Source organism: Cottoperca gobio, chromosome 16 (genome assembly GCF_900634415.1).
Source record: "Cottoperca gobio chromosome 16, fCotGob3.1, whole genome shotgun sequence".
Classification (NCBI taxonomy): domain Eukaryota; kingdom Metazoa; phylum Chordata; class Actinopteri; order Perciformes; family Bovichtidae; genus Cottoperca; species Cottoperca gobio.
This window is the reverse complement of record NC_041370.1, coordinates 9929980-9945186: the sequence shown is the minus strand read 5'-3', so window position 1 is coordinate 9945186 and position 15207 is coordinate 9929980. Positions and strand designations below refer to the sequence as shown.

Sequence of the window (15207 nt, the reverse complement as noted above, 5' to 3'; positions counted from 1 at the left end):
AGCTTCAACAGAGGAGCCGCTACAGCCCATTCAGATAAAGATATACTGGAGGAATAGACTTTTATTAACTTTTATATATTTATTTATTCTTAGTGGATTTGTCAACATGGACCCTCCAGACATCCCCGTGTCCAGGCTGGATGTGGATGGACCTTGGTTTTGCCCTCTTCTTCTTCTTCCTGCTCTGCTTCTTCTTGTTGGTGACCATAGTCCGCTGCGCTCAGATGGTGCTCGACCCTTACAGTAATATCTCCGTCGCCACGTACCAGGAGGAGCAAATGGAGGAGTGATGTACCAACACAGTAAAGCCATGACAATCTATTCAAACCTCTCAAATGGGATTACGAAAATGAGTTGCCTCAAGCCAAAGAATGTTTTGAGGCTTCTTTTATGACCGAATCCGTCCGATGGAGTTTTTTCTGTCTTTTATATATTTACTACCTAATTATACAAACATTTTACAACATATATTTAACATTTTGAAAATAAATAAAAACTTCAACTTCAGACGATGTAAGTATGCAATGTAAATGACAAAATATACTTCATGTGTTGTATACGCTTATGAGTAACACAAGGTATTTCAAATTATGATGAGGCACAGTTGGAAAACTCAAATAGAGAGTATATAGTTGTTGGAAACTCGTTAAAAAAAAGATGTTGAAATGTAATTATAATTATTTAAATGACTTCATTGTGTTTGCTATGTGTGCTGTATAGGTCTGACGTCATTAAATCGTTTAAATCTAGAAATTTGAAAAAGGAGTGAATTAGATGCAGGTAGGCCTTTACGGTGTGATAAACATGAATACCTGCAGGTCCATACATTTAAACATATATATAATGAAAATCAGAATAAAGTATATATATAAAGTGTAAACTGTTGGTCTAGCTTAACTGGTAAATAAAACATTTAACAATTCAGAGCCTGTGCATTCAATCAGATTTACAATTCCATTAACAAAACTTAACTTTACAAAAGAAATGGCATATCTCACCAGGAGGCAACCGGCTGTATTCACCTTGTATCATGCCAAGATACCATCGGCCAAACTTTGAACTTGAACTACAGATAACAGAAAGGCTGAGTGCAAGCAATAAAGTGTGATTTATTCATCCCAGAATGTAGGCCTACATTGTGAAACACTTCTTCATAAAGACAGAGGCAAATTCCCTTCCTTCCACACTAATAGGACACAGATGTTTCAAAGTTCTCAATGACAAATATGATACAAAACAGATGTTCTGCTCGTTTCCCCAAATTCCATGACACAATGTTTTGGAGATTTTGCACAAACATGCATGCAAGTTGCTTGTTATTGAACACATTAAATAACCCCTTTCCTTAGCTTGTAGCGTGTGTTGGTAATTTGTGAGTAGTGAGTCTCTCAGAGGCAATATCATAATAATAAGCAGAGTCAAGAAAGAACCAGGAGAGATTAATCATGTGCACCCTGAAGTGGCTCTCAAAGTGAATAGAAATAATTGATTACTGATTTATAGTAATTATAAATACTGGACAGGAATAATGCAAAAAGAAAGAGTCATGGGAACGGCATGAAACACATTTCTTTCTAAGACATGAAATTACACTTAATGCTCTTATGATAAACAAATAAATGAATCATTGTTCATTTACTTGACTTTTTGATTGATATATTTCAGAAATTGCTATAACCTCAGTGTATTTTGGCAGCTTTTTCTATATAGTTCATCTCTCAAAACACACATTTACTGTTTGGTAATTATTTAACACATATTTGAAGTGTTCCTTTATATGTACTTTTATCATTTCCATATAAAATGCTCTACTTTTAGCTGTTTGATGTGTCATTTGGAGACTGAACATTTTGTAGTTGATTGCTTTCCTGTTTCCTTTTATTTGTTCTTATTTATGAGGCTTGTCTTAAAAGGTGCACCATGTAATATTGTAGAGCTTGTTTGAGTTAATCACAACCACAAATAACAATAATAGGTTCCTGTTGTTTAGTGCGTTGGCAGTGAGGTTAACACAGTGTTGGTGAACATGTGTCGGACAAACGATCCTGACATCTGTCCTTAATGTGCACAGCATCATGTAGCTCAGTATACGTTTTAATTACCTGGATAACCTGCGTGGGCGGAACCAAACAGCGCAGAAATCACACCGCCCACTTTGGGAAGCCTAGGTTTGCAAAGCATGCGCTCCTTATCGTGGCTAGCTGGTAGCATTAGCTAGCTAATCTTTTATTTGTGAGCAGACAGGATGGAGAGCAGCGAGGGGTGAGTGCTGAGTGCTGTCTCGAAGTTAAGTTTACCGTCTGATGTGTCTTTGAGAGCAACTCCAGAGGACACAATGCTGTTTGTTTTCCAGACACCTGCGCCAGTCAGTCAAGACATTACTCATTGCTCCATGCTAATGCTAGGCTAACAAGCCAGACTGTTTTTACTTGTATCAAGCTGCAGTGTGTTGTCTATAGCTGTCCTGCTTGTCCGGAAGGTGTGTCATTAAAGAGTCAGTTAACTTATGTTTGGTTATATTAGCAGAGATTACATCTGGAAGTTATATAGACAGTTTATAGGGATTTATAACGGTCCCTTGTTGTGCTAACATTAACAGACAACTCGGGACAGCACTTTCTATCAGCCTCTGTGTGTTTGGGTAAACAAAGCCGACATCAACACATTAAAGTCCGGCTGAATTGGAGGATGCAGTAGTTTGTGCACATGTGTCACCTTGTCCAATGTGCAAAGTTTTAACTGCAGCCCGACTGAGCAGATGATCTCAGTCTGCATTGCACGGATGCTGTAAATGTAGATGACCATGTCCTGTATCATGGCACAAATGAGGCAGCATTTAGGGATGCAGTAATGCTTATTCTTGAAATTGATATAAACTGACAGATGTCAGCATGCATTTGTCATTAATCTTTACAGATTTTACAAGCAGGATTAAAACTAGGGTTGAGCAATATGTTTGGAGTCATCATGATGGTATTAATATAGATAAAACGGTATGTTAAATTACATATAAAATAATTATACTGTGGCTTGTTTTTCAGTGTGTAAGTTTATCAGATCAAACTCTTTAAATGTGTAAAAAAACACCTAATTTCCTAAGAAATTTCAAAACAACACTGGTCCATTTCTGATTTAACAACAGATTAATCCGTATTAGGACATACTCACCATTAGGTGATCATATAAATGAATGTTGTACTTTATTATGTTGTTAATTTGACTTCAAAGTGACAACAAAACATCCTGAAAATGTCAATTGTACAGGTTACCACATATTGGCAGTAAAAGTTATAGTTGACTGATACAGTATTTCTTTTAACAATCATTTGCTTTGCAATGAATCATTTAGAAAGACTTGTTTAGGTATTTAAAATAATGATTACATGTCCTGTTTCTTCATTCCCCCCCCCCCCTCAGAATGGAGGTGGAGGGCTGGGACTCCAATCTGGAGGAAGAGCTGGGCATTTCTCTGGATGAGCTGAAGAAGTGGATTGACGAGGCCGTGGAGAAGAGCGAGATTGTGCAGAAGAAAAAGGCTCATCTGACGGAGCTCAAGGAATGGGTGGAGCAGAAAGAAGAAGAGGAGGCAAAGACGGACGGGCTTCTAAACGATGCGAACAAGTAAGTAGACATAAACAAGGATACAGCTGTTCTTTAATTCAGTGTTCATTATTGTGTAGAAGCCAGCTGTTGATCCGCTGCTGTATAACAGGGAAATCTAGCATTGCAAGGGCGAAGGGACAGATTCTCTAACAAAACATCATGGATGTCAGCTTCAAGCTAACAAACACAACATCCAACAGATGTGGCTCTGCTGGTGCTACAAATGATCACCTTGCATTTTCGTAACAATCGCAACGCCAACATCGTTCCATAAAAACTCAAGATTTTGATAACTTTTCATCGCAAAGGTCTTAACATTGTACCGACCAAATTTCAATTTCCCCCACCCTTCCTCAGATCCATATTGGCGTGTGAGAAGCTCGTGAAGGAAACTTTCCAAAAAAACGGTCTTGTTTACCGAGAGAGCAGCTCAGAGGATGAGGGGGGCGGAGGAGGCGTGTTGTCCTCCGAGGTCATTGAGATAGACGACGACGACGACGACGATGTCATTGCTGTTGGCTGTTGTAAGTCGTGTTACTTTCAATTACAATTTCATTGCTACTGCAACGTAAAAACAACCAGGTTATTGAATTTCTTCTGTTCTTTATAATGTTGCAGTGGTTCCTCCAAAGAAGCCCGGCCCTCCTGGCAAAGATCCGGTGGTGAGAATGATAGAAAGCTTTATTATATTTGAAATGTTGTTGTGTTTCATAAAAGCCTGATGGACGTGGCTGTTTTAAAACTTAATCGTTTAGAAAACGCTGTCAACTTTTTCTAACAAACACTGCAGATTGTCTACCACAAGCGATGCAGCCTCTGAGCCAATCAAAACAATACGTTTTTATATCCTTTAATTGTTGCACCCATCTCGTGGTGAGTTGAATCCTGTGCTCTACTTTTGTCAAAAGCTGTGATATCTTGAGGTATTATTGGCAACAATAAAATACAGGTAAACATTGTATCTACTTTTAAACTGTAGAACAAATTATATAGTTTTAAAAACGTGGCCATGGAGACATTTAGATACAATGTATTCAGCCCAAACAAAGATTTAGGTGTCCATGATTCTCAATGTGCTTAAAAAAAGTATTTATTAATTGGAGAAAAAAACCACTATACATGCATACATTGTAAAATGAAATGTATACCTGCTCAAATATAGTGACGGTAAAGTATATAAACATGTTCCAATTACAAACAATCAGTAAACTGCATATTCACCATTTTATTATCTAAAAAAGCACCTTGGCCAATAATATAACGCTTATTTTCTGTATGTGGCACTTACATTTGTTACACTATTGTTCTGCACTTAAAAGGATTTCACCTATTTGAAGCTGATGTACTTGTTCGGAGTTGTATCCTCATGATTGTTTGCACTTATTGTAAGTCGCTTTGGACAAAAGCGTCAGCTAAATGTAATGTAATGATAAAGGTGTTACTATGTAACAAATGTTACAAATTACAAGCATAGAAATATACAGTTATAGTAGCGCTTGTTCATAGTGTTCGAGCGGCGAGTTTGCTACGTCCCTACAGTTTCTCTAAGCTTTTTTAGTCTAATAAATAAACAAAACAAAATGTCAATGTCTTACAGCTACAGAAAAATACAACCGTACACCTTTTGAATTCAAATTCTTTGTGGTAGTCACAGCTCACCTCGCCCAAAGAAACACCCTATGTGGGTTTGACAGCAAACATCTATGGAGGGGTGTCCCCGCTCACGGTACGCAGATGATGATGTCCTGTTTATTTATTTTACCAGTTAAAAGACGCCTCCACAGCGCTACAGAAAACCTCTCAGCAGGTGCAGAAATTGGCGCAAATGGTCGGCAAGCCTTCACTAGGTGCTCCATTACTCCGATCTCCATCCCAGTCAGGTGAGCACACGCACATGTTTCCTTAGGTAAAGCATCACACCTGTGTGAAAGTATATTTGATGCTAACAGTATGTGTGGCTTTTCCTTCCCTCGCAGGTATTCAGACTTCAGTACCAGCAGTGTTTGTATCCCACGTTCCAGCTCAGTCCATGACCCAGCCGAACCCAAACATCACAGAGGATGAGCTCAGAGTCGGGATGACCCTTCTGGGAAAGAAGCGCACCAAGACTTGGCACAGAGGCATCCTCGTTGCCATCAGTCCTGTCGGTGTGTTTCCAAAACATTTCTTTACGTTTCCTGTATATGTTATTATTTATTTATTGTATTCTATGCTTGAATGTGTGCTAACTGAAATGCAACACACCCTCTGTCTATATTCAGGAAACAGTATATTCAAGTATAAAGTGAAGTTTGATAAAGGAAAGAGTCTGCTGTCTGGAAACCATGTGGCTTTCGAGTATAACCCCACATTGGAGATCCTGTATGTCGGGGCTCGCGTAGTTGCCAAGTACAAGGACGGCAACCTGGTGTGGCTCTATGCTGGCATAGTAGCAGAGATGCCCAACAACAAGAACCGTATGAGGTGGGTGGACCAAAGGTTGCATGCATGTGCTTCTTGGTTGATGTTAAAGCTCTAATTATACTGTGTTTATGAGGCCAACATCCAGAAGGGTTACAAATCCAGATATATCGACAATATATTGGCCGTCATTAATCTTTTTAAATAAACGCACAACAAACGTTTTTGATCCATTAAATTTTGTTGGTAAACAATTGCTACCAAGATTTGTAGTAAGTGAGACTTTTTACACTTAAGTAATAAATAAACATGCTCCCTGGTAAATTATATAAAAGACACAATTTTCATAAAATGTACAGTATTTGTATATACTGATATGTAACGAGTGAATCGCTCTAGTTACATTCCTCCTACAACAAATGCTCTAGTCCGCCTTTTTTATTTTGTTTTGTCATATTTTTCATGTGTAGCATAAATGGACAACACTTGCATGTCAACAAATGATCCCGGATTACTTAACTTATCTTTTGTTATACGTTTTCAGGTTTTTGATCTTTTTTGATGATGGCTACGCTTCATACGTGACACTACCTGATCTCCACCCAGTTTGCCGACCATGTAAGTGCCCATTTCTCCATGTTCTCTTCCTCTCTTGTAATCTGTAAAGCTTGGTAAATTCTACGTAGTGAGCAGCTGTAAAATGAGTTGGTGAAATGCTGTTTTTTGTGTAAAAAAATGAATAAAAGTGTGATCACTCATGTTTTCACAGTAAAGCGCACCTGGGAAGATATAGAAGATGCATCGTGTCGAGACTTCATCGAGGAGTACATCACTGCATATCCCAGCAGGCCTATGGTGCTCCTAAAGGTTGGACAGATCATCAAGACAGAGTGGGAGGGCACCTGGTGGAAGAGCAAAGTGGAGGAGGTGGACGGCAGCTTGGTCAAGATCCTCTTCTTGGTATGTTGGTGTAAAAATTATTTTAAAAACATTGACGTAGTTTGACAGTTTTTAAAAAGAACCGAAGGGTTTGTGTTAATTGCCCACATCAGTTTAAATGTGCTGGATAATAGTTTTGTCTGTGCAGCAGTTGACGGAGTAAACTTCTTGTGTTCTGTAATGATCAGGATGACAAGAGGAGTGAGTGGATTTATAGAGGCTCCACCAGGTTGGAGCCAATGTTCAACCTGAAGATGACCACCGCCAACACCCAGGAGAAGAAGCTTGCTGGGCAGCAGAGGTCACGACCTAACATGGGTAACGATTTAGCTTTAGCACCTTTTTAATCCGTGTCAAAAAGCCTCATTTCAACCATTAAGATGAGTATTTTTAGTTTATACATGGTGTATGTTTAAATATGGAAATGATACATCATCTTATTAAATATGTGCTCATTTGCGTTGGATAAAACTAGGTTACAAAAATCCTTTTACAGGTTTTTACAGAGGGAATTGTGGATATCTCTTTGTAACAAATTATTATATAAAACAGACACTGAATTACATATGAACAAACCACTCTGTAAAAACCTTCAGAATATAGATAAATATTAAACTAATATCTATCACCTTGAAGCTTCCCCAGTGTGTTCATGAGGAGTCCTCAGTGTTTCAGATGTTACAGTTTCATATTAGCGTTCTTTTAGTTTGTATTGAGACATTTATTATTATTTATTTCAAGTTTTCTGAAATGTTTTGTTCAAAAATGCACATCAGGCTTTATCAAATGCTGACTTTCGGTGAATTCAGGAATAATCTACAGACGGAAATAGACAAAGTGAAGTTAAATAAACTTTTTTGGTCTTTTCTTTTCACTGGTCTGAAAGAAGACATGTTATGGAAGCATAATAGTGCAAACTTTTAAAATTGACCAGTGCATGAAGGAGCAATGTGTCTCGCCTTAAAAAAGAACACCATGTTAAAAGTCCATAACACTTTCTATAGGTCTTCTGTTGATACCATGTTTTGGCACACTCGTTCATGTGTGCTTTTAGTCATTTGATTTTCACTCCATTTCTTACTTTCCATTTTAATCTCCAGGGGTGTTGAGGAGTAAAGGCCCAGTGGTTCAATACACCAGTGACGGACATGTTGGAGCCTCTCTCGTCAAAACACCGCAGGGCTCACCCAGCCAGCCTTCGCAGATACCGCTACATCAACAGTGTCCTCCACCATCACCACAGCCCCAACTAACCCAACTAACCCAACTAACCCAACAAACCCAACTAGCCCAACTAACCCAACTAACCCAACAAACCCAACAGATGCTTCAGCTTTCTCAGCCCCAACAGATGCTTCAGCTTTCTCAGCCCCAACAGATGCTTCAGCTTTCTCAGCCCCAACAGATGCTTCAGCTTTCTCAGCCCCAACAGATGCTTCAGCCTCCACGTATTGAGTAAGTGATGCTTACTGAACATCTAGTCCTTACACTCCGAAAGGCATTTTGTTCAGAGGTGTATGCTTTGCCGACAAAGCCTGAGGACAGTAGCCAACCAAACAAACGCTGAGAGGAAGATCACGTTGCAAGAATGGAATACAATGATGTTGTTCATGTGAGATGCAGCACTTTTCATCAAACACTGAATTGAAATAAAATGCAAGTTCATCTGACTTAATGAGCTTTCATTAAGTCAGTGAGTTATCATTTAAGAAGGGTGGTAACGTAACCCTCCTGAAAATCTTGTTTTCCCAGTAGTCCCAGTGATGGAAGGTGTTGCTAGAGATAAAACAGGCTTGACTGTTTCCACCAGATAGAGCAGCACAACATTACTTTTTAACCTGGTGTAAATGTTTCTCTTAAACGCCTCCTCAAAGCTGCATTCATGTATTTGTTTGGCCACTTGGGGGCAGTATAAGCTGAACACAGAGCATTGACATATGACTTTATAAAGAAGGTGAACTTATTAGCAAACCGTTGCTTAGGTACACATTCAACAGACAAAGAGCAACATTCACATTAGACATGGTAGTTTGATGTTTTCTTTATGAAATATTTGTTTTAATCCTACATGATTCAAGAGGAGACTGTTGATTTTGACCGTCTGTCTATTTCTCTCCTCGCTTGTCTTCAAGCAACAAACATCAGATGGCAAAGAAGAGTACTTCTCCCTTTGTCCCTGGGGTGGGAGGCACTAATGCCTCCAAAATCATGCAGGCTCTTTCATCCAGTCCCATCAACCTCTCTAGGTGAGTTCATCTTATAGTCGGGTCTAATAAGTTGTAGAGCTTTACCGAGTAGGGATGGGCATTTTAAGTAACTTCCATTTATGGCATTATATTAATATAGGGTACTCGCAAAACAATCTAACATAAGAATATGTACACCGTGATGTACATCGCAAATGGTAAATCATCAAAGTATGTGTGCGTGTTTTATTAGGGTGATGCCGGCAAAAAATATGATGAATATTCGAAAGACTTAATCGATGCTTTGAGTGTAAAAGCAAAAGTGTAAATGCGTCTTGTGACACGCTGTGAAAAGGGATCTCATCTTAGAAATGTGATGTTTTGAAATGTAACTGGTATTTTCTCTTTCTTTGTACGTCGATCCATAGTGGAAGAATATTGAGTGTCCAAAATATGCCTACGTTCACACAGTCGTATCAGAGACTGCCCACTCTGGCTTCCACCCCCCCTGCTATAACCCACACGATGGCCACCATCCCACATCAGCCCTCATACCGTGCCCCGACGGACCGCATCTTCTACCTGGCACACACCTGTCAGCCCGCATGTCTGAACCGCGTCCGACCGGCAAAATCAGACGTGCACCGAGGAAAGAACACCCTCCTCACACCTTTACTGTACGATTTCAGACGCATGACTGGACGCCGCAAAGTTAACCGCAAGGTAAATGTGAAAAGGAAGAGTAGAGTCGTGCATATGTGAAGAGCTTAGCTAGAGTTTCTCCCTCACCTTAAAATACTCAGTTTGCCCTTAACATCGTTGTAGTTAAATTGAATTGTGCAACTCTTGTCTTCTACTTATCCACCCCTCAGATGTCCTTCCACGTGATCTACAAGGCTCCATGTGGGCTTTGCCTGCGAAACATGTCAGAGATCCAGCACTACCTCTTCCAGACGCACTGTGACTTCATATTCTTAGAGATGTTCTGTCTAGACCCCTATGTGCTCGTGGACCGGCCTTTCCAGCCACAGAGGCCGTTCTATTACATTCCCGACATCACTACTGGTAGGGAGGACATCCCACTCTCCTGCGTCAACGAGATCGATTCCACCCCGCCCCCGAGAGTAGCTTACAGTAAGGATTACATTAAGATCTTTTTTCTGACAATGCTATAGAAGTGTAATGCTAAACCTGTGGGGTTCTCTTTTACCTTCTTGCTGGACTTGGCCTAGAGACATGGCAGACTTCATGTATCATCCCGTCCAATCAATGCTTCATCGGTGGTGAGGAAGGAGGTTCCACGGACCAAACCTATTGTTCCTCCTGACAGCACAACAACAGCACCATTATCTTTTCCCTCTGCCGTGTTCACAGTTGTGCACTGAAGAGCAGTCTGCTGCTTTGGTTCAACATCACAGAACATGTCATGGAAGTTATGAACCTTGCTGAAGGACGGCAAAGAAATTGTGACTCACTAGTCTTTTTGTCTAGCGTGATGTTGTCCTCCACTATGACGCACTCCACAGGATAACATTGTCGTGCTCACGTATTGTGTTGACTAATCCTGGCAGCTTGCTCTCTAATGGTTGAATTGATACATTCAGTCTGTACATGAATCCAGTTATCTCAGTTACAGTGTTGATTGTTGAATAACTTATATTTTTCCTTATTATTTAAGTTAATTTATAACATTTTTACAAGTTTGTATTTGTCATTTGTTAATCTTGCTTTTTGTTTTGGAGAGCTATTTTTTTGCAAGCCTTTACTTCCTGCTTCATCTGCAGGATGTTACCTATCCATGCAGCTGACTTTTGCTGCCCCTACCTCCTTTTGAAAAATCACTGTGGACTAAATTACTGCCTCCTCTCTTCTCTTTAAGGTAAAGAGCGTATTCCTGAAGATGGAGTATACATCAACACCAGTCCAGACTTCCTGGTTGGGTGCGAGTGCACCGACGGCTGTCGAGACAAGTCAGTGAAGTTGTTCGCCTATTACTCATAATGTTTCATATTTCTCCTACTGTTCACCAATATTCTGAACACGTGTCTTTTGTTAAAGGTCCAAATGCTCCTGCCACCAGCTGACCCTTCAGGCGACAGCTTGTACACCGGGGGCACAGATCAATCCAAATGCTGGATTTTTGCACAAACGATTAGAGGAGTGTCTTCCCACAGGGTCAGACATTGTACACACACACACACACCATTCACATACACTATTTAAAAATTCCTTTTGAATATAACAGCTCATTTGTTTGCCTAGTCTCATATATCTCCTTCTCTCTGAAATTTTTTCCTGCTCTCTCTCTCTCTCTCAGGATCTACGAGTGTAATAAGCGGTGCAAATGCTGTGCTCAGATGTGCACCAACCGGTTGGTGCAGCACGGCCTGCAGGTCCGTCTGCAGCTCTTCAAAACCCAGAACAAAGGCTGGGGCATCCGCTGTCTGGATGACGTGGCCAAGGGCTCTTTTGTCTGCATCTATGCTGGTGAGGAAATGCAACAGATGTGATGGAAAACAGGCACACACACAAACATCTTCGTTAGTTTAATCATTACAATACAACAGAAGATGACTTGATTGCAAAGTGACTTTTTCCTTGCCTCCTCCTCTCTTCCACTTAACCAGGTAAAATCTTGACAGACGACTTTGCCGACAAAGAAGGTCTAGAGATGGGTGATGAGTATTTTGCCAATCTGGACCATATAGAGAGTGTGGAGAACTTCAAGGAGGGCTACGAGAGCGAGGCTCACTGTTCAGGACAGCGAGGGGAGCGGTGTGGACGTGTCGAGGATAAAAATCCAACCATCCGCTTTAGTATCAGCTAAAGCTGTGGGCAGACTGTCCAAAAAGGGTGAGTCTAAGCCTGAAGGTGAGCGATCAAAGAGGTGCATAATGGACCTGGGTAGATTTTTCTGCGGTGTTTGTTCTGTTGACCCCAGCTGACATTTTATCCCCCTCCTTCTCCACATGAGTTTTCACAAATCTTTTTTTTTTTTTACATTTATCCGTCATAGCCCAGAGCCCAAGCTCATCAGGAGACAGCAATGACGACGATGACAAGGATTCAAAGAGCGAAGATGAAAGTGACAGTTCAGACGACACGTTCGTGAAGGACAACTACTTCAGCTCCAGCTCTGTGTGGAGGAGCTACACCACGCGCGGTCAGGTCAAAGGTAACAAGGAAGGTGAGCTGGGGGCATCTGCGGCAGGAGGCCCGGGTTTTTATTTAAAGGAATAGTTCCACATTTGAGGAAATCTACTTATTCTTGGGTTAGATTCAATCATTGATAAAGGTAAAGAAATAGTTTTGCACGTAACCTTTTAAAAATCAGATTCAACACATTTAGATATAACGTGTTAAATAGTGAGCTTGCTTTAAAGACCTGTAGTGTCCACTTTAGACTTGGTTGTGGTCTTGGTGTGAGACTGCCGGATTTATTTCGAATGTGTGTTAAATGTGTAGTAATTTAAGATTACTGAGTGATTAATATCAGGATGCAGCCACAACTTCTTTAGGACTGTGTGAAACCCTTTTCCATCATCTGACTGCACAGTTGAGTTAACATGTTACTAAGCTGCGTAATGATGAAAAAATCACTTCCAACGGAACATTTATTGGTTGTTACAAATATATATAAATAGGTGAATTGATATTGAAAATAATTGTTATTAGCATCCTTAATCCGAAACAGTTTTACACCCACTGCATTTATGTAATGTTCAAGGTTATATCTTGACTTTGTATCTTTCTTAGCACATCTTTTTTTAATGGGGAAGTATCTTAATTTTCTTTGCATTTTGTGAATCAATAGGTGGTTGGGAAGATTTCTGCTTTGTCTTTTCACACACTTGTCTCCTTTTCTGCCTCAGGGAGTCAAGACAGTAAAGATGGATTGAGCGCATCAGCAAAAGGAACCGATGACGAGAAACCGCCGTCCATGCCAGAAGAGACGGGGAAAAGTAAAGTGGCTTCCTGGCTCACCAGCCAGGGACTAAAGAAGGCGAGTACAAAGGAGATGACGTAAAAATGAATGTTTCATCAGGCTGAGCCTTTTTAAAATAATTACACCCAGAAATATAAATGTTATCCGGCTGCTTCTGGTCATCAGACCTCTTGTTGTCTGCAGTAAGACGATGGATATTTAAAGGTGGCTCTTATTTTAGGAGATTGTGTATTTTGATTGTCTTACAAAATGATCGATATCCCTTCCTTTTCTGTATTCACAGGAGTCCGGAGACGGCAAGAGGTGAGTTGGACCAGCCAAAATATGCTTAAATGGATATTTTGTTTTTTCAGATTTCTACACATATTTAACTGCAACTCTGCAACTCTGTGATCAATAACAGTTGGATTGCAGTTAAGATACATTTCGTGTGTCTTGCAGTCAGGTGAAGTCAGAAACGGGGAAGAAGCAGGATGTGATGACTCTCTCTGACAGCGATGATGTTCAGACCATCAGCTCTGGATCTGACGACAACAAGGATAAAGAGAAAGTCACCCCGGGTGAGGAGAAGAGAAATGTGAAAATTCCACGCTCGTATTTACCGCACGGTTTAGACTGTGTTCACATTTCATTATTTTCTTACTCCTCTTGCTGCTGTTCTGGCTCAGGTGTGACTAAGAAGCAGGTAGCAGTGAAATCTACACGTGGCATCGCCCTGAAGGGCAGCCACGGCATGATGGTGAAAACGGGAACACCTGGAGGCGGGGGAGGGCCGGGAGGTCAGGGAACAAAAACAGGACAGCAGGGACAGACTGGAGGAGGCGGGGACAACACTCACAAAAACTCCCGCCTGTTCTTTGACGGTGAAGAGTCCTGCTACATCATTGATGCCAAGTTGGAAGGAAACCTTGGGCGCTACCTCAATGTAAGTGTGTAATCTACAGGAACTGCTGCTCGGTTATTGAAGAAAGAGAAGAAAGATCTGTTCTTTGTATGTTGCACTTCCGGTTGTTTGGCTTATTTGAAGCTATTCTTAAATGATTTCACCTATTTGAAGCTAATGCGCTTGCAATATTCTTGCTGTTCGGAGTTAAATCCTCATGGTTGTTTGCACTTATTGTAAGTCTCTTTGGACAAAAGCGTCAGCTAAATGTAATGTACATTTAATGGAACTCCGTGTGTAGCCATTTGATGTCACTTTAATTATGTTCCTATGTATTTATCTTTATTTTATCATCTCTGTCTCCTCTTTGTTTTACAGCACAGCTGTAGTCCTAACCTTTTCGTGCAGAATGTGTTTGTGGACACGCATGACTTGAGGTTTCCCTGGGTGGCGTTCTTTGCCAGCAAGTGAGTTTTGAAACTAATTTTAAGTTTGTCAAAGCTCCTTTTCATGAGTTGTTGTCAATCTCAGGAGCCTGAGGAGAAGGAACCTTTATGGGATGTTCTGGGGGGAAAATGGTAAAGAGTAAGTTTTTAACCTGGAAGTGATTACTGCTGAGCTCACAAGTGATGTGTAATGTAGTAATTAATGCACCATATGGTCTTAATATTAACATATTATTGAGCTTCTGTCCTGCACTCACTTGCCTGCTTGTGTCCTCGTGCAGGCGGATCCGGGCCGGCACAGAGCTGACCTGGGACTACAACTATGAGGTGGGCAGTGTGGAGGGGAAAGTGCTGCTCTGCTGCTGCGGGTCCACTGAGTGCAGAGGACGACTGCTGTGATCCTGTGAGCCTCTGCTGTATCTGTAGGAAACGTAGAAGAGCCCTTTTAACACTGTAACCTTTTATTTGTTGTTTTTTAAGTTGAACTATACATTTTATTACACCTGTTTTGTTGCCTTTTATTTTATATGAACGTGTTTCCTGATTTTGTCTAATTTTATCCATGAAGTTTTTCTTTACATCTGAATAAAATGCAATTTTTCTTCAATGAACTCCCACAACTGCTCTTTTGTGAAACAACATGGGCCATAAAAAAGAGAAATGGTAGAATTTATTTTTATTTTAATTCTCTTTTTATTGAGATGGACAAGCAAATATCCACCAGACATTGTAATGTCTCTTGTACATTTTTCTTTTGGTTTTTAAACACGAAAAATGGCATAAACATGAATAATGATAAATATA

General features: G+C 40.4%; 1 protein-coding gene across 1 annotated transcript; it reads left to right on the top strand.

Annotated features, from left to right (window-relative positions):
- Positions 1 to 2125: 2125 nt before the first annotated feature.
- LOC115021722 (histone-lysine N-methyltransferase SETDB1-B-like) lies at positions 2126 to 15014 on the top strand. The gene is given in 26 exon segments (XM_029452343.1): positions 2126 to 2262; positions 3418 to 3621; positions 3961 to 4127; positions 4222 to 4265; positions 5369 to 5483; positions 5580 to 5750; positions 5865 to 6066; positions 6548 to 6621; positions 6773 to 6963; positions 7131 to 7260; positions 8043 to 8397; positions 9075 to 9188; positions 9557 to 9851; positions 10001 to 10262; positions 11008 to 11098; positions 11187 to 11303; positions 11446 to 11615; positions 11756 to 11886; positions 11888 to 11999; positions 12145 to 12315; positions 13001 to 13131; positions 13358 to 13377; positions 13516 to 13634; positions 13743 to 13999; positions 14336 to 14424; positions 14685 to 15014. Coding segments are annotated over 26 exon segments (3867 nt in total). The 5' UTR covers positions 2126 to 2245; the 3' UTR covers positions 14803 to 15014.
- The last annotated feature ends 193 nt before the right edge of the window (positions 15015 to 15207 follow it).